The 19,923-nt window shown below is 41.9% G+C and overlaps 2 protein-coding genes across 6 annotated transcripts in view; one reads left to right on the top strand and one right to left on the bottom strand.

Moving 5' to 3' along the window:
* Positions 1-19,923, top strand: part of snrnp27 (small nuclear ribonucleoprotein 27 (U4/U6.U5)) — a 193,561-nt gene that overhangs the window by 102,030 nt on the left and 71,608 nt on the right. The window lies entirely within an intron of this gene.
* Positions 478-15,579, bottom strand: LOC127601612 (erlin-2-like). Of its 5 annotated transcripts, none has more exons than XM_052067034.1 (12): positions 15,482-15,579; positions 14,338-14,445; positions 12,705-12,786; positions 11,711-11,757; positions 11,483-11,544; positions 11,277-11,402; positions 10,947-11,020; positions 9,257-9,315; positions 1,811-1,902; positions 1,632-1,721; positions 1,130-1,209; positions 478-801 (listed from the first exon to the last, which is right to left on the bottom strand). In XM_052067034.1, exons 2-12 carry the CDS (start codon positions 14,442-14,444, stop codon positions 634-636), a joined length of 987 nt encoding a protein of 328 aa, XP_051922994.1. In that variant the 5' UTR covers position 14,445; positions 15,482-15,579; the 3' UTR covers positions 478-633. The 5 variants fall into 5 exon arrangements, 3 of the variants coding, with proteins under 3 accessions (XP_051922994.1, XP_051922995.1, XP_051922996.1); XM_052067035.1 differs by having other exon boundaries at positions 12,705-12,817; positions 15,482-15,532; XR_007962595.1 differs by lacking the exons at positions 478-801; positions 10,947-11,020 and having other exon boundaries at positions 1,142-1,209.

Below are 19,923 nucleotides of genomic sequence, written 5' to 3' on the forward strand. Positions count from 1 at the left end.
CTTAACACGTGAAACCAGTGTAAGCTCTGCTTGAATGAAATTGGTGAAGAATTACCGTAAATGTGGAGGCAGTATTACCGGTAATTAAAAATAAGAGGAGAAGCCCCACTCCAAAAATCTACTGCACTTGAAAGTTTGGATTTGCAATATCTTTAGTTGACATGGAACTTGACTGTATACGTTCCTCACCTAATTTGTCATTTTACAAGAGCATTACAAAACTGCCAAGTTATATTTGTTGGGACCGGGTTAAAAGCGGTGGGAAATATTTTTGTCATGTTGCGAGTATTCACAAGTGCTTACTGCAGAGTCGGAGTGGTGTTCTTTGTTTGCTAAATAAACTGTGTGCACTTAATGTGCAGGAATAAACTCCCCCCGCCTCCACCCCCACACCTCTACCTCTTAAAACCTTTGCACCAGCAATGATGCCGCCATGTATGCCCTGAAAGTGCCCCATTCTGAGATTTTACAGACCTATTATTATTATGTTTTTTTTTAAATGACCCTGGTCGTCAGCGTGTCTTTGGGCTGGAGGGTAAAATTGCCCGCCGCAGTTTGGAGTCATTGCCCTCCAGCATCAAGTCCAGCGCCCCCAAACTGGGTTGTCCTCTAGGTCGCGATGTACCTTCCTCGCTATTCCAAGATCTGCTCTTGCGCGAGATCCAGGGCAGCGGTGGCCTTGAGTGAGCTGCCAGTGGAGTCCATGAACATGTGGGGTATGTCGTTCCCAAAGTAGATTTTGCTATTGGCGGCGATGGCCTTGTACTTCATCAGCTGCAGATATTCAGGTGTTAACTTCAGCTGCAAGAGAGGAAACGCAATGAAAATGGCAAACCTGAAAACTTGAGTTTGGGTTCCCCCTTGGTGTGTGTTTAGTTCGGTGAAACTTAAAAAATAAATAAATAAAATCACCAATTGACTACAGCGTGGAAAGCCCAAGGGAAAAAAACAACACTTTCTGTTTCTCTGGTTTTAATTGCAGCCGAGTTCTATTAACTACCAACGCAGGCGTTGGCATGATTATTTATTTCTCCCCCAAGCTCCGTGTCTATTCTTTGAGAGAGTTGTGGCAGGAGACTTGCTCACCTCAAGGTGCGTTATTGTGCGGCTTAGCTTCTTTTTCTCTCACCTTGTTGGCCTCTGCTGCTTTCAGCGCAGTGTAGAACTCGGCATCTGCTCTGGCCCTCTGTCGTGCCAGGAAGGCCTCATCTAAGAAGAGCATCGAATGGAAGGAAGTTGGGTAAGTAGAAAGTTGTTTTCTTGCTGGAGTTACGTTGCAGGCAAGTGGCCAACGAGGAATCCCTCAGCTTGATGACTGTATTCATGTGCCCACTCATTAAAAGTGGTTTTCTTTTGTTTTTAATTCAGGCGAATTGCGAAACTAATCACACCTTCCAAAGAAACTGCACATCTGGCACAGCGGAAAAAGAAGGCAGAGGCGGTGAAAGCCCCAACATGTATCAATGACTCTGTGTGAACGATACCCACGACTGTTGGAATGGCTCACCCACACACATTCGGATGAAATTCATCATTATCCTTATCGCAACTGATCCGATCCTGCTGGGACTTGCCAAATACATCTACATTCCAAATAATTTCTAAGCAAAGTCAGAGCCCGGGATACACACCTTCAATTTCTGAGATCTTTTTCTCAGTTTCCTTTTCCATGACTTTTTGTCCAAACTTGATCTCTGCCACTTGGGCCATTTTTTCAGCCTCTGAGAGACAAAAGCATCAAATGTCAGTCTTTTCCACTGAAATCCTCCATTCGTCACATTATTTATGCTCAGTGTAATCGCACGCGTACCAATCACAGCTTTGATCCTTTCTGTCTCGGCCTCTTTTTCCACAACCTTCTGCGTCTGCTGGGAGATCAGCAGCTTTGTCTTCTCGCTCTCCCTGTGGGGAAATCACACAACCTTGAACGTCGTAGGCTACAAGTGCAATTGTGAATTTGTGTCTACCAAGGCCGTCATCCACCAACATCGCACAACATGAAATATGAATATTTATAATCCTCATGATCAATGTTGAGCTTAAGCAGGTCGGTCCAAACGATTTCCAGGTGTTTGAGTCGGAGACATTTTCAAGAATGCCACAACTGCTGTGCCTTTCAGTGCTTCTTCCAGTCTCTGTTAAAATTGAGAACATGCTGATAGTGAGGCACTGTTGCCGAATTGCGAGATTTCCATTTTGGTCTTCTGGTCAATATGAAAATGTGACCGGCAGGATGAAGAGGACGGGGGACATACCGATTCCAATTGTACCATCAAATTTATTGATCGATACAGAAACCAGACACCCATTGTGACTTTTGTTATTTAGGCCTTTGTTAAAGAACAGCAATTTGTGCAAACGCACCATAATACCAAACAGCTGGACAAGCACATTCAAACGTAGAGAAGGTCCAATCAAGTTCACCAGTGCATTTTAGCCTTATCCAGAAATTTCCTTCAAAAGACAAATATCCATAACTTTTTGCAAGTAACGTATGTTAACGACTAATAAAAATCCTGAAATTGTAGCAAACCGAATTGACACTGATTGTCCATGTCAACAATGGAAAATGTTGCAGAATTTAAGCAGGCATGTAACTGCTGTCCCAATTTGAAACGGAAATAGCCAGTAATAATTCCTCACTGTCGTTCAAGACTGTGCATGTGTTCACTCATCCCGACACAACACATGCAAATAGACGTATGAGGTCATACTTGCATTGCACTTAAATGAACAAAGATACATTGAAACGAACATTTATTTTTGGGAATGCAAACACTTTGTTTTTCTTCTTTCTACCCCCCAATTTTGCTGCTGTAGACTGTAAATTTCCCCAGTGTGGGACAAATAAAGGATATCTTATATTATACTCGAAGCCACGTCACCATTGCCCAACTCCTAAATTCTTGAATGTCAACTTTTTGGCCTGATCCATTCAAATCAAACAAATAATTGAAATTCCTGGTCCAGGTCAGTTTTCTGACTTTCTGTGTGCTTCCTTGCAGTTGCAGGTGACTTCATTACGGCTTGTTTTACAGGTAAGATGAAAGTCGCACAACAGACACACCAATGAATTTTCATTACCTTCAAGGGAAGCGTTGCTATATTTTAATTGTGTGGGTACGGGATTTGATTAGCAAACTTTTCAACTTGGTATTCAAATAAAAGTGAACTCCCGTCGACTCCCGGATTACAGAGCAACATCTGATAGCCAGACTGCAAAATTTCAAACACTTCACTGCATAGCCAGTGTGTGAACAAATCAAGGGACGACTCGATACCACTTTGTTCACGTTGGTACCTTATACAACGATCACATATCGTTGCACACTTGCAATCAATTGCTAATTTCATAGCATTCCAAATAATAATAAACAATTTATTATGCAGTCATTGGTTAACAATGAGTCGATTACTCATGTCAAGCCCCCGGCTATATAAACAAGCCTTTAACCTCACAAACGCAAAAGCCTGTATTGCAATCACCTTCCCAACCCCTTTTGCAAAGATCTGAGCATCATGAATGATTGAACAAAGAAAGACAACGGCGATGACTAACCCAGTTAATTTATGCAGTAAAAAAATCATCTGCATGCACTATTAAACTTTATGGAATGCGCTTGCGACATCCTTCTGCTGCAAAGCAATACAGTGAATGGGTTGAACAAAACAAACCCATTCCAATGTGTGTGTGTGTGGGGGGGGGGGTCGAGATAAGCCTTGCGGGTTTTGATTTGTTCACTTTCCAAAGTATTTGCTGTTTTTGCCAAGCAGGTGAACATATGCACATAAAAATAATGACAGGGCGGATCAATTTTTTTTCCAACTGCTTTCCTCCGCTTCCCCAGCTGATGGAAATGACACACCGACGCGAGAAGAAAATATCTGCGTTGAGAGAATGATATATAAACCTCAAGTGAAAGTTAATACCGGTACATGCTCTGCCGTGAGTGTGTTGAAAGCCACTGCTACTGGACTGTGATAATGTGAAGAGTCCTTACGATGTCAAAACTCCCCATCTAGAATGTCAAAAGCTTTATTAAACGTCATGGGAGAGTTGAGTTTGGTGGATGACTTTTCCTTCCAAGAGTTTTTACATTCATGTCAAAAGTGCATGGAAGTTATTTAAGAATAAACTATTTTTTTAAATTCCAAAACCCCACATACACAGGGTAAGAAGCAGTACGATTGGATCAATTACAATTTTCGATAATTACCGTAAGAATTAATGGAGGAGCTGACAGTACCGTTAAATACTGGAGACCTAACGTGTCTTTCTTAAGAGATGCACAAATGAAAAAGGAAATGCGATCATCACGAAAGGAGTACATTGCTACAATTGACACCGTCTCTCCTCCAGTGTTAAGGGATGCAGGAAAGGCTACATTCATTCATTCATTTTCCGGTCCGCTTATGCTCACAAGGACCGCATGGGGGATCCTGGAGCCCATCTCAGCCGTCTTCGGGAAGTAGGCGGGCGACACCCTGAACCGGTTGCCAGCCAATTGCAGGGCACACACAGACGAACAACCATCCATGCTCACACTCACACCTAGGGACAAGTTACAGTCTTCAAACTGCCTGCCATGCATGTTTTTGAATTTGGGAGGAAACCCGAGTACCCGGAGAAAAAACCCACGCAGGCCCGAGGAGAACATGCAAACTCCACATAGCCGCGCGGCCCGGCAGTTACTACAGTGGAAAGGCTACAATGAAAGGAAAAAAGTTATCTCTGGGATCCCGACTCAAGAAACTGAGGCTAGTTAGACAACTTGAATTGGAGAATGACATTGAACAATTCGAGGGAACATACAAGATACTTAAAAAGTTGAAAGAGGCCAGCCTGAAACTGGATGAGATGTTGCTAAAGCTGACAGGGCCCTGAAGTTTCTAAGTAGAAAATACGACAAAATGGGAAATATAGTCAGTCGATGGTACAATCGGAAGGAACAATCTAATCGCAGAGTCCACAAAAACACCCAGAAAACAGATTTTAATACACCCAAAAGACATATCACAGACATTTGCAAAATACGATGAACTGTTTTAAAGCGTGCTTCAAGAATCTCAGAAAGATGATGATAACGGATTTTGGAATCCCCTGAAAATGACTAGTATAACGAATAAAGGAAGCAACAAAATTAGCAGAGCCAATTAGCAAAGGTGAGATAAACACATTCAGTACCAGCCAATTCTGGACCAAGTCTGAAAAGACGTTTAAAAACGTCTTTGGGAGTGAATGAGTTAAAGAAGCAATAACTACATAAAAAAAGAAATCAGCAGGAACAGATGGCTTTGAAAGAGAATAGAATTTTTTACGAGTCACCTCATACACCCTTGTTGTGTAAAGTGTACGATTACGCTTTAAAGTCAGGAGATCTGCCGAGCCAGCATAAAGAAGGGAAGGAGCCCCTGCAATGTCCCAGTCATCATCACATAAGTCTCCCGTGTGTTGATTCTAAGATATTGACATCAATCATAGCAGCCAGAATACAAAAATACATAACGTTCACCGAAGCGGATCAAACAGGATTTATGATGGGGCGCCAGAGAACAAATAATATACGGAGAGTCTTAAATATATGATCAATGGAAGCAAAAGATGACATCTTTAACGCTTCTCAACCTTGATGCAGAAAAGGAATTTGACAGGGTAGACCGACACTTTCTTCTTAAAAATGGGCTTTGGAAAAATATTTGACTGGATTGACATGCTTCACAAAGACCTGAAATCAAAAGTGAGAGTTCATGGTCACTGATCCTTTTCGCAATGAGTATCGAACCTCGGGCAGAGGCTATACGGCAAAATGAACAGATACAAGGGATAACAGATGAGAGAGGGTCAGCTCTCAAAATGACACTTTTTTGCAACCGATATTTTCATTCTCATGAAACATCCACTTTAATGCCAGCACACTTAATACAGTACAATTAAATCCGGAACTTTCATATCGCTGCTCTAAACAATGATTTCGCCATTTGGGAATTCACTCGCCATCCTCTGCAATTGTTCAAGGCCAACTATTTTAACTACAAAACCTCTTCCTTTATTTGGCAGAGTAGAGACAGTAAACCCCCCGAACACCAAAAAGTACTCCCTTGAGTCTTTTTGTCTTTACCCATAAGAGGACCAATCTCCTTTTCTTATACACTGAATAACTTAATTTCTAAATTCATTTGGCAGATTAAAAGACCTAGAATACGACTTCACATCTTGACTATGGCAAAGAATTAGAGAGATGATAGTTTAACGGACCTAAAACATTATTATTGGCCTGCACGATTGATTGCAATAGTGCCTTCGTTTACTAAAGATGAGTAAACTGGGTGACTTAAAATAGAGCAAAATGCAAAAAAAGGAGACATCATCCGATGTATTGCCTTTTATGGATATTAAATCGGTCAGTCGGAGCAAAACTGAGAATGAATGGATGAAACATACTCCTAAAGTGGGGGCAACCATAAAGAGAAGACTAGGGGGCCCAGAAACGATCTCAACATGTGTGTTGATTATGGGCAACGCAGAATTTCTCCCCATCATCGTGGGATGCCAGATTCCAAAAAATGGGCCATTAGCAGGCTTACCATAATAAACCAGATATTTGAAGGCACAACTAAGACAGCAATTTGGACTTGAGTCAAATGATCTATCCAGATACCTCCAAATAAGACACTATCTTATGAGTCATAGAGAGACAGAGCGAGAGTCAGTAGAAACCCAAACAAAGTGAAAGTACCGTATTTCCCGCACTATAAGGTGCTTCGGAGTATAAAGCGCAACTTCAATGAATGGCCTATTTTAAAACAGTTTTCATATATAGAGCGCAGTTGCAACATGCATCCACTAGGGAATACAATACAATACAGGTTTATTTATATAGGGCTTTTCCAACCGTTGCAGTCGTAAAAAAGTGCATTTAAAACATTTAAAATACCATGTCCAATAAATCAGAATATTGATCCATATATAAGACGTATCGCATTATAAGGCGCATAGAAGTTACAATTGTGGCTGCAGTTGCATTATGGATCCACTAGATGGAGCGACGCTAAAGGGAATACAATCCAGCTTTATTCAGCGCTTTCATGAGCGCTGCAGCTGTAACAAAGAACATTCAAAATACTACGTCCAAGAAAAAAAAATTGTGATCATTATAGGAGTGTCACGTTCTGCCCGAGGCGATGAACAGATCGCCTCGTACAGAACAAAATAAAGGGGTGGATTCCCAGTAAAGCAGACACGGAAAGATCTTGTCAGAAAAACAAAAGAGTCTTTAATGACTAACAGAAAGAGCCCGACAGGGAAACGGTAACAAAAAGCGCTGGTCAAATAAGGACCAGAAAATAAGGAAACAACCGAAAACGCTCGCTGAAAAAACAAAGTGCGAGGAAGTACTGTTTAGGTAATATCTATGTATACAATTTAGAGACTAACGCGAATAACAAGAGTGATGGCCGCAAGGCAAGAAGGCAACGAGTAGTCTACAATCGAGGAAATGGCACGAGAGAACAATGGCACGGCGTGGAATTCTCCGGCAGTGAGTGGACTGCCGGAGCCTCTTAATAAAGGCAGGTAATCAGCCCGAAATTACGGACAGGTGTGCAGTTGGCGGAGGGAAAAGTCCGCCACCTGCTGGCGGGCACGGGACGTGACAAGGAGGCACATCGGATTATAAGGCGCACTGTTGGCTCTTGAGAAAATTGACTGCTTTTAGGTGCTCCTTATCGTGCGGAAAATACGGTATTTCATTTCTGTGGTAGAGACAAGGGCTCCAAATAAGAAAAACCTTCCTCAATTATATAGAAGGATCTCTTATGACACTTGACTAAATAAAGTAAATATCCAGGAAAAGTGGGAATTGGACCCGAATGCTGTCATTCAAGATGAGGTGTGGAGAGAATTTGATTGGAAATGAAAAATGAGGCGTTTTGACAATCCGTTTAAGATTGCTTTGTTTGTAAGGCCACCCTGGAGTGGTAACTGCTTGAGGAACTGTGGAGAGATTGGTGATTCCGTACACATCTTTTGGGACTGTCCAAAAATCGAAACATTAGGGCACAGGTGTCAAACTCAAGGCCGGGGGGCCAGATCTGGCCCGCCCCATCATTTTGTGGGGCCCGGGAGAGCAAATCAAGCATGTCAACTTTTCCATGATCCTTGCTAAAGTCTGAAGCAACATTTCAAATAGTCAAACGTAATCCATCATTACATAGAGATATTGCAATCATTATCTCCTTACGCACTTATTACATTAAGGTCACCAATGGCTGAACTAACCATTATTCTTGACTTCCGATTTCTAAACTAGTTATCCACCAATTTGTTGTGCGCTGAATATGTAATATGTGGAGATGATCAAACATTTCTACGGTTTCACAAAATTCAAGGTCATGATGGCCCGCTCGGGGAAACCGTCACTATAATGTGGCCCGCTACAAAAATGAGTTTTGACACCCATGCATTAGGGAAAAGTGTTAAGGTAGAAATCGAAAATATTGTGAAGGTAAATATTCCTTTAATGCCCGTGGTTTACTTGCTTGGAGATATTCTATTAATGATTGCCAAGAAAATGTTCTGAACTGAAGGACTGCGACTACACCGACGATAAGACAGTGGAGACAGAGACCGAGACAGGTTTTGGAACAGATGACCGCAAGGCTTCGAATTACAACGGATGTTTTTGCTTTTGGATGGAAAGAAGCGATGCCCTATCTGGCCTCTATTTATTCTGTTGAAGCAGGAGGGTGTGTCAGGGACCATTTGAGCTCTGATATCTGTATTTTTGTCATGGTGTGCAATATTTGTTATTCATCTGTGTGAGGGGACTGTTTTGTTTTCTCAGTTGTGGAATGATATATTTTGTTGATTGTGAAAATTGAAAGTAAAAAAAAAAAATCTCCAATATCACCAGGAAAAGTTACAAAAATTGTTGCTTGTCGCTTTTTGGACAACGAGGTGTGAGAAGGGTCTGAACACCCAAACAAAGCAAGTTACCAAGTTGGCAGTGATGTTGCCTTTCTCGGTGGAGGGTTGTGTGAGGGTTGAGGCACGCATTTTACAGTTGCTGTAATAGAGCACACGTTGGTGATTGCTCAAGTCAAAATAACAAGTTCAAAGACTGACACGAACAATGTAGTTAGGTCGCCTGCGGAAGATTTGCGAGTGACAAGAACATCCGTTTAGGAGAGGGTCAAAAACAACGTCAAGGGTCGAGGGAATGTTCCTTGTTCACAAAGTAATCAAAAGAAAACTTACATGAGCTCGTAGTTTCTGCGGATACTCTCTGGAATGTTGGGCTTTGTAACACGTACTGCCTATGGAGGACACATACAAAACCAGACAGAAAAGATGGGTTAGCTCTTCAAGCCCAAAAAGTGCTCACCCCAATAAGCAAAGTCAGATGTCAAGGAATCCAGATGTAGGAGCTCAAGATCCTCAATGTGACAAGATTACTGGCTTCCCAGAAAGCGCAGCAATTGTTATTTCAACCGAATCTGGTTATTTATAGAAAACTTCAGGCCCAGAGTAATAAAACCCAAGGCAAAGTGTAACACTAAGTAATGAAATGTGTGTTTATCTATGGGGTCTTAGGGGCCTTCTTTGTTCGACTCCACCCCCCCCAAAAAAAATGCTGATGACTGATCCTGTGGGGATAGTAAAGGACTTTCCAGTGGTTGTGAAAGCTAACTAAGGCTAAATGCCTTTCGTTTTTTAAATGACAGTGACGCGAATGCAATGTTGTACGAAGCGGACATGAAGCTTGTGAGGGGTTCAAATGATAGTCAAACATTAGTTCCCCGCTAATAGCTCCAATCGCCATGAGACACCTTGATGAACACTTTGCAGGAGCCCGTCGGTAAGTCAGTACATCAAAATTTGTGCTTATGGGCAAGTAACGTGTGAGATCCCAACCTTCCAGTGGGTGGTGGAACATTCATTTCCTTTTTTGAATAGGCCATGCAACTTAATTGTGCATTTTTATAAAACAATAAATTATATTGTTTTAATAAGCTGCCACTTTGTTGCCCTGATATACAGTATGTGGTGGTAATTCTCAACTCAACTGTATTCATAGAGCACTTTCAAACAGATACAAAGCATGTACAGCATACAAAGTGCTGTACATGGAGCAACTAACATATACTGTATACAACAATAAAGCAATAAATCAGTTACAAAGATGGTAGAAAGCACCAAACAGTAAAACTAAGATCAAATTAGGAAATAAAAATGGAAATGGTCTATCCACGCATGTGAAGAATAAAACTTGCTCAGACGTGCCATTATTCTTGAAGTTCATACATGAGATTGGTGGGTTGGTGAAAAAAAAAAGACCAGCAAACAACAACCTCGGGTGCGCATTTGAGAACTACACAATTTTTTTTTGTGTGTATAGGTAAAGAAGTTCCAAAATATTTCACAATCATACTGCAATGCTCTGAAGGATGAATACAACATGACAGGCAAAAAGAATTATTCTAACGTAACGTCGGGACACAGCTTCGTGTGTTGATCAGTGATTGTGTTGATACTACTATGACTATACTATACTATACTATGATGAAGCACACAGGAAGTCAGAATGATTCTATTTCCCAAGGCCTCTGAAATTCCACAAGCTCCAAGAGACACAATGACATCATCAAATTGGTGTTCCCTTTCAATACAATAAGCTGCATCAGACCCCACTTTTATAACATTGCTCAACTTGTTACATAACGGCCTTATTCAATAATCATCAGCGTCCTGCAAAACAAAACTAAAAATGGGAAGACAATTTACATAGTCTGGGGGTAAAAACAATGAAATTGGAAATGTAAATTCAGCAACAGATTTTGATCGGCAGTGTAGATTGTGACAATACAAAGATAGATAAATTAATACAAACAAAAACTAAATGTGTGTTTGGGTCATCATGCTTTTCTGGTGGCCATTTTCACTGTACCTGAATGATGAGACCTGGCGCCATAGTTGTTAGATCTTCTTGCAATGTTAGCTTCAGGTTTTCGTCGATTTGGTCTGAAGAGGAGATTGTGGGAGTGCAGGTGAGAATATGATTTCACAAACCAGTACTACGCAGCAGCAACAACGTAGACAACCAGTACGTGGACTAAAGCATGAAGCTTTTTGGAGATACCAGAGCGTCAGCGTAAATGTGTCCATTTCCTCTTTTTAACAATAAGGGCCGTTTTGAGGTGCAGTCATGCTGCTTGTTCCGACATGTTCTATTAAAGCAGGAGTTGTTATTGGGAGTCTTGTCACTTTTCGTACCTACCAAACAGGCCGATGTAGACCTCCTGCAGGGAATGAACACTGCAGAACTGGTTGAGTTCGTGGTGAACCTTGTTGTATATTAAGGCTTTGTCGTAATCCGCAGTGAAATTCTTCACGATGTCAAACACTGTCGGGGGAAAGCAACATGACATCAAACACGCAACATGTTGATTTTCTGAGGAATCAAAGACTGGTTTTATTGCTTACCTGCTGAGGGAACAAGGTAGTTCACAACTTCTATGCGATCAAAGTAGATCATCACCCCACCACTGAAAGGAGTTTTTTATGACTTTTGAGTGGACCTTTCCTCTAAGAATGATGCCAGTGCATTTTATTGACACAGTTTAATAGCCTCTTGAATACTTGGTGTCATGCAACACTAGTGAAACACGTCAATTTGATACCGTGGACTGCATCACAAAACAGAACCCCTACCTAGTGCCACAAGGAACATTTTTCACCTCATCTGTCTGCAACGTCGTCTACAGGACAAGAACAATGCATTATTTTCGGACATATCGAACGAAATGACATCGACCACGTGGAGGGAACCAAGTGGTCCAGACAGACAGCTGTGGACGGAAGTTTACGTACACCGATCATGGACATGAATGGCATTATGTTGCATTTCAACAATTTATTTTTCCCGTCCAAAGTGGAAAGATAATACAACAACATGCCCTTGAACAGTGTAAATGTAAACTTCTACTATCAAATATGACCATTAATATGGTATGATATGTTTTTTTCGTGAATGGAAGAAAATCTCTGAAGATGAATTTCCACCCAATGTGTTGATAATGCAGTCCAACACCACTTTGATAAATCTTGGTTTATTTCGTGCCATCCATACAGCCGTCAAATCATAATGCTCAACTCGCACAGTATCTGCTTTTGCCACTGGAAAAGTGTCAAGAGCGTGTCAAGTTGCAACACGTAGCTGCAACTCAAAGCGGTTAAACGCAATACCTGTGGGTTGGCAACTTGGTAAAGCGTATCACGGCTGCCTAACCGCATTTCATTTTGATCACTTATGCTCTGTTTCAAAGAAGACTTTACAGTTTTCATTCTTGCAACTTGTCCGTCTTAATTTTTTTTTAAATTAAATATCACATTTCATAGCAGTCTAGTGTACACTAATGAGACAAGGGGGCCAGCGCAACTATAGGACATTATTTTCACACGATACAAAAATGGAATTTACATAGACATGACAGTCTATCAAAAATTTAAAATGCATTCCATCCGTCCGTCCATCCAATTAACACGTTTTGAGCTGTCAAAACTGTGGAAAAAAGTGTGACTTATAGTCCAAAAATACGGTCAGTTTTGCTTGGAATCAGAACTTTTCATTGACAATTTGAAGTGTTGTTTTTTTGACTGTGGTACAATGCATTACATTTTTGAAGCACACATTTACTTGTATCACCTGAACAGACTTGTAGGAGGTGATGAATGGAAGCATGAGATGGAAACCAGGTCCACTCGTGGTGGTCAAGAGAGCTCCTCCCCTGTTTTGCAAACACATTCATTTCAGGAATCCTAGCGAGGGATTATAAAACAAACATGTTTTTCAATTGTGATGAACCGGGACAGTGGAACCACAAAAACCCAGTGCCTTTAGTGCTTTAACTATTTTTGACTTTGAAGCAAATTTGCAAGGAAAAATATGCCTCTGAAGGCAGCAAGACATCGGCATCATTTACTACACCTCAGTGCAAGTCAGTGCAGTACCTTCCAATAAGTAACCCTCATTTCTTTTTCAACATTGTTACGGTAAAGTGAGAAGGCCAACTTCAAAGTAAACCTTAAATTACCAAACAAAATATGACAACAATGCAGAGGCATGCTTTTATTTTTGAAGTTGTTCCCAGCTGCATGTTACAGCGTCAACGTCTGTCTTGTCACATGTTCCAGACTCTAGATCAAAAATTGTTGCTACAGACATCACCAAGACAATCTCATACTGAAATCAACTTAAATTGCTAATTAAGGACAATTGGAAAAAAAAATTGTTTACATTTTTATTTTACAGCCTGTTGCCAGGCCAAAAAAGTGTGCTTGGTTGGCCTGAAGGTACACATGCATTGCAAGCGAGGAAAGTCCAAAAGTGATAGTCTCTTGATTTTCAATTGTAATATTTGTCAAGTGGTTAGCGTATCAACCTCACAGTGCACAGGTGCAGGGTTTGATTCGTCTCTGTTTGCCTGCGATTGGCTGGCAACCGATTGAGGGTGTCCCCCGCCTACTGCCGGAGGACAACTGGGACAGGCTCCAGCAACCCCGCGACCCTTGTGAGGGTCAAACAACACACTTCAGTTAGCCTGCTTTGTTAAAAGTTGGAATGGCAACTCTATCAGGCTGTGAGCATCAAAGTGTGCAGAGTCATTCACATCTACTGCCTTTGAATAGTAATCAGACAGCTCTCACCACCTTATATAGAGCACTTGAACACTGCAATTGCTGGAGTCATCGCTAAGTGCTGGCCACTGGTGCCTTACAATACAGTGTCAGTGTGATCAAATTGGGGTTTTTAAAGTGGTTGAACGATATTTCATTGTGTTGTTGAACTCATTAGCAAGAGTTTATGATGGCAAACAATCCAAACGTAACCAGGCATTGACGCCCATATATTATTTGGTAAGGTAAGGTTTACTTTAAAGTTGGCCTTTTTACTGGGTTAGAGGCGTGTTACTGTCATACAATTGTTACTGTGGTTAGCTTGAATTCCTCTTGGCAGTGTACACGTAAATGAGTGGGTACCCGAGTAAGAAAAAATGCCTAGAGCATTATTTGAGGATTTGTTTCCACCATAGTACATAGTATAGTAGCCCGTGATAGGTGCCAGGCGAACTGTGCAAAGTGCAAGCTGAAGCATCTTTATTCAAAAGTCCATCCCTGAAAACTGTCAAAGCCATATCACAGTTGGGCATTTGAAACATGCCTTACTAAAGATGTTTAAGATGTCTTTGGCAAACAGATTTGAAGCAGATGGCTGTTTTACAGATAAGCAGGTTAACTGCTTTGCAGACATAGAACAGCCGAAAGCCCTGCACACTCACCTGTAGTACACTCCTGTGTGACCTTCATCGATCTTGTGCATAGAAGCTAAAAGTGCTGCTCCAGTAAGAGCAACAATAATTGAGAATATGGCACCCAACTGTGCCATCCTGGAAAGCAAAATAGACAAACAATCATGTATTAATTCATGAATGACGAGCTCAAGTGTGATGTTCAAAATAAGGAGAAAACAATCAGGACCCCCCCACCCAAAATGGACTTTCTGACCTGCATTCACTCAGCAACACATGAGGCAACGAACAGCTGCACATATACTGGCTCCATGGTGACTGTTTATCTGCACTCAGCTAAGGCTAATCCTGCCATTAGCCGGGATTCAATAACCTTGTCAACCTTAAAGCGGATCGAGCCTCAACTGTGAAAAGCCAGGGTGATCAAATATATTTGAAAACATACTCTACAATTCAGGCCAATCACTCTGAAGATGCTAATGATTAATTCTGGCTGTGGTGATTGTGCATGTTTGTTGAACGGTCTCTGTTGGTGATTGGTTCCATTAGTCAGTGGTTTAAAAAAAAGGGCACATTTAAATTTCCACCTGTGTTTGAAAAAAAGACATCAAACTCCTGCGTGGCAGCGTTGTCAAATAGAACACACCACAGCTCAATTTAGTGGCTCCACGTAACCATTGAACTATGCACATAAAATACATTTGAAGCGAAGATGAACCTGCATCACACAAAATTTTAGCTCGCACTGTTCTGCCAAAGTGATTTTAACGTGTTCCCGCGGGGAAATGACGCGGGGAAACGAGATAACACATGAGTGATCAAAGATACAACTAAAAATCTCGAAAACAATTGATGCAATTCGTATATCCGAGCTACAGCAGGAGTTGCGTTCAGTTAAAGTTGATTTACTAAAAGGCGCGCAATAGACGTTGTTGGGCATAATAGTGCATGTCTGAGAGTTATCTTGCGGTCACAGCCTTGTCTTTTACGTCAAGATTAGATCAGAATGTTGTAGCCAAATGCTTATTGAGCTTGACTAGCGCTCCAAGTAGCAAAACAACTCCAAAGAGGGTCTTTAAAATGAGTTGACATTGAGATCGCAGTTGCTGCACTTATCGTATGCATTATCGTATCGTAAGCATCTTTCAAGTGTGCCTTTCGATGAAGTTCTTACCTTCTATTTGGCCCAATTCAATGCTAAACACGAGAGGAGGTCACAAACACCTGCTAACATCTTCTTCGTATGATTCAAACGGACTGTTATGAACGCTACCGGCCTCTAGTGGAAAAAAACTAAACATTTACAAATTAGATGAATACATTTCACAAATAAACATACATACATGCATACGAGTTTTTACTTTTTAAGATGTTGATTGTTAGTATGTGGACGGAAATGGCTACACTAAATATGGATAATCTAAATACGTGACAATAATATTTGTATAATTTGTGTAAAGTTGGTTGCATGATATTGTCATTTATAATGATACAATGAAGTGTATGAAGCATTTGATATCGACATCTAGTATTGATAGCTATTGCAGTCTCTTTGGTTAAATGATAATAAAAAACAATTACAGTATAGCCTAGTCATAATAATAATATACCATCACTACTGTAGTAGCACTGTACACCCGTATGACCGAAACGATCAGAACCTCACAGGTTTACAATGTTTGTTTTTTTTGCATACGGAGTAAATGCTTTACCCACTAGAAACAGCAGATGGCGACAAAGGCCAGACAATATTGTGTCATGGGGCTCAGCCAAAGGAGTCACAACAATGACAAATTTACTGCATAGTGCTTTGCCCAGCCGATGTTTTTAATTATTTCCAAATTTCACTGACATGGTGTTTGCTGTAACACCTGAATCAAATAAGCAACTAAGGGAAGGTTCTGATTAACAGAAAAGAAAGGGCAGTTTTGCCTTATTTCTATTTAAAAAAAGGACTTTATGTATTTATCCCTGCAATCCTTGAGGCCTTGACTTAAAATGGCAATGGCGTCTTACTTTTTGACATTGAGAAATTCACAGAGAAGCAGAGCTAACCCCAAGGTGTGCCCATGGCCCTGTGCTTTGCATTTTAAACAGGTTGGAGAGATTGGGGTAGAGAAAGGGAACAACAGAGCAAGGAAAAAGAAGTTTGTCAGAGTTCATTAAGTATCAAGGGAACATCGGTGGAACTGGCAGCGTAAGCCACGCCGGGGCCCTAGTGCCATTAATCACGAGTGACATGAAACTAAGGGCTGAGGGAGGATGGTGAGAGGGAGGGTGGCTCTGACAGAGACTGCTAGTGATTATAGCAAACGGGTACGATGCAGACCAGACCAGGACTGATAAATACTGGAACGTTCAGGAAATCATTGCAAAGATGATGCTCCCAACAATGAGATAAGAGGTCAAAGAGTAGAGAGGGTTTATCTGCCACAAATGTGTTCATCTATTCCTTTGTTTAAATCATGACCTCGTCCTCATTTATTTTTGTGCTGAGCCTCTGGTTCATAGCCCACAGACGAGAGAGAGAATATGGCAATTACACAGTGCCGTTCATATATCTAAGGCTGCCTGACAAGTTTCTCCTTGTACCCCCGGAAGCATTGTTGTAGCTCCGCACGCTGCATGCCGCCACCCTGGAAGAAGAAATAAATGGAGGAGAGAAAGAGAGTGTAGAGAACACTGGTGAGTGGAGAAGATGGAGGCCTCTGTTAAGTGCTGTGCTTGAAAGCCAGTCTGGCCTCATTAGCTGTCAGTTGTAACAATACTGAGCTGGCAGCGAAGACTGCTCCCAGTCTCGGTGCCATAAATCACAGGCTGACAAGGCCCTGACAGGGCTGGGAACTTACACACATGCAGGACTTGCTTGCACTCTGGCTCTCTGCTGCTCTCTTTTCTTCCCTCTTTTTCCACTGTGCTCTCTTTCTCTTTCTATTTATCCTCCCACTCCTTTCTCTTTCTTTGTTGGTACTACTCCCCACATTTGCTTTTTATGTCTTTCCTTCTCAGTCTCATTCAGACCATTCCAGCTTGACAGGAGGAAGCTCAGGATGCTGCTTAGTTGAAAACACCTAAGCTTGTCTGTACCATATGCTACCGGTATATAGTTTATATTTCTGTTTGATATCTAGTGGCGTTTTGAATCTTTTGTAGTAAACATCAATGTGATGAAGCTCGACTCAAAGTCAATGATGTCATTTTTTTTCAGCACAATACAGCGAACACTAACATTTTTTTTTTGGTATCATATGGACCGGTTTTACTGAAAGACATCTTTCAATGGACTGGCATAGAAACAAATGCAAACAAATATTTAAAAATACAACTCACCATTACGGTGAATTTTGTTATAATTAGTGAGGCCTGCACATGACGAGACGTAGCCAGCCTCCAAAAAAAGTAAGCATTTCACTGTCTTATGTATAGCGCTTAGTCAACCTTTGGTTTTAAAAAATAATGCAGAAGTAATACAGACCAGTTGTCGACTGGTCGAATTTAATGTATAAACCTTAATACAAAACAGTCCATGTGTTCTTCGAAAAAAAAAAGCTGCTACACTATTAAAAAACGAGTGTATGCCTGACTTTGAGGCAGAACAAGAACAGCAGTGGTATGAGCACTCCATTTCAAGGTCATAATGAAAAAGATTATTGAAAGATGATTGAAATGTAAGATTTTATTTGCATGTGGAGGAAGTTACGGTCCGTTTGCTTGCCCGAGCCTGAGCAGGAGCTGCTGAAGCTGTCTGCCGCCATCCATTATAGCGACGTGTGTTGATGTGTGTGACACAACTGGACCAGAAAGGAAGGAAGCTGAAGAGTGTGGGCCATCAATCGTCACACTTTGACACACACACGCGCACACACATACACACGATTGGAGGTTTAGGAATTGAGCAGGAAGCAGGAATGAACAAAACTAGCATGATGTGCCTACAAACACATAGGTGTGAGGTGTGTATATATATGATATAAATACTAACAATGAGTTCAGAGCTGGTTAACATGCCTTCAATTTTGCTTTTGGGAGAAATGTGTGGGAACGACTCTGCCCTGCAATGCAGCATTTTAGTGACTTGCCTTGATTGGACCCATCTGGCTCTCACACTCGGGGTCAGCTGAGGTACAACAAATGATGGATTTCATTGGCAAAACTGATTCGAATGGTACCCTACAGTCACGTAAACAAGAATGAAACAATCAACGTTGGTATTACAATGTAACACGGGTTCCAAATTGTCAAGGTTTTAAAATGTTAGCTACTATGCTAAATCAGTACATAGTACGGCCTTCCACCCTGTGTTGAAAGGCAAATAGGAGAGCAACATCCACATTGATTATGAAGTTAATCAAACAATACATCATTTAAAATCAACAGCTCCTTTCAACAAGCTAACCTTCACTATCCCATGGATATGATTAAAACCATTTGCGCATACATGAGGTATGGAAGTGGTGTTTAATTATAGTCATATTGCCAACTGACCTGGTGTGTACACTATAATACCAGTACAGTAGTAAGTATGACTGTTTGCAGATTTGTCTGCATTAGGATTTTCTCCAAAATATTACCAGACATAACTCTAAACTCAACTGAACTCAACTCAACTGTATTTATAGAACACTGTCTGTCACGTTGTGCCCGAAGCGATAAAATGATCGCTTCGTGCACAACAAGATAATGAGGTGGATCCCCGAAATAGCAGACAAAGAAAAGATGGTCCGAGAACAAATGGGTTTTAATACAAAACACAAAATACCCGTCCGGGAGCAACAAACAGAAAACGCTGGTCAAAATCAGGACCAGGAATAAAAGGAAGCAACAGAAAACGCTTGCGAGAAAACGGCAAGGAATATAGTTGGCTACAATAGGAATTAATAAGATTAGATTTAACAACGCGCAATCACAGCCACAAGGCTACACAGCAAAGAATAGATTAAGGCAGTAATCGAGAGAATTGGCACGGCGTTGAATACTCCGGCAGTAAGTCAACTGCCCGAGCACAAAGATAAAGCCTGTGTAATCAGTCCTTAATGGGTGACAGGTGTGTCGGCGGTAGGCAGGAAAAGCCTGCCCCCTGCTGGCAAACACGGGACGTGACAGTACCCCCCCCTCAACGGACGCCTCCCGGCGGCCTACCCGGCTTGGTCGGATGAGCTGCGTGGAAGTCGCGCAGAAGGGACGGATCAAGGATCCAGGAGCGGGGCACCCATTGACGATCCTCAGGCCCGTAGCCCTCCCAGTCGACCAGATACTGGAACCCCTTACCCCTGCGCCGAGAGTCCAGGATGGCACGAACCGTGTACACCGGGTCACCGTCGACGACCTGCGGAGGGGGGGGCGGAGTGGAAGGCGGAGCCAAGGGACTGGAAACCACTGGTTTGAGCAGGGAAACGTGGAACACGGGGTGAACCTTCATGGCGGGCGGCAGCCGGAGCCTGACCGTGACGGGGCTGACGATGGACTCGACCACGAACGGTCCAGTGAATCGGGGCCCCAGTTTCGCGGACGTGCCGGCCAGGCGGAGATCCCTCGTAGCCAACCACACCTCCTGCCCTACCACGTAAGCAGGTGCCGGGCGCCGACGACGGTCCGCGATTTGCTGGTTCCGGGTCG

This window comes from Hippocampus zosterae, chromosome 6 (genome assembly GCF_025434085.1).
Source record: "Hippocampus zosterae strain Florida chromosome 6, ASM2543408v3, whole genome shotgun sequence".
In the NCBI taxonomy this organism is placed as follows: domain Eukaryota; kingdom Metazoa; phylum Chordata; class Actinopteri; order Syngnathiformes; family Syngnathidae; genus Hippocampus; species Hippocampus zosterae.

Coding starts and splice junctions, on each gene's coding strand:
- LOC127601612 (XM_052067034.1), bottom strand. CDS start 14,444: ATGGCACAGTTGGGTGCCATATTCTCAATTATTGTTGCTCTTACTGGA. Junction 11,021..11,276: donor GGTCTACATCGGCCTGTTTG/GTAGGTACGAAA, acceptor TCTCCTCTTCAG/ACCAAATCGACGAAAACCTG. Junction 1,903..9,256: donor CGCAGAAACTACGAGCTCAT/GTAAGTTTTCTT, acceptor ATTTCCCCACAG/GGAGAGCGAGAAGACAAAGC.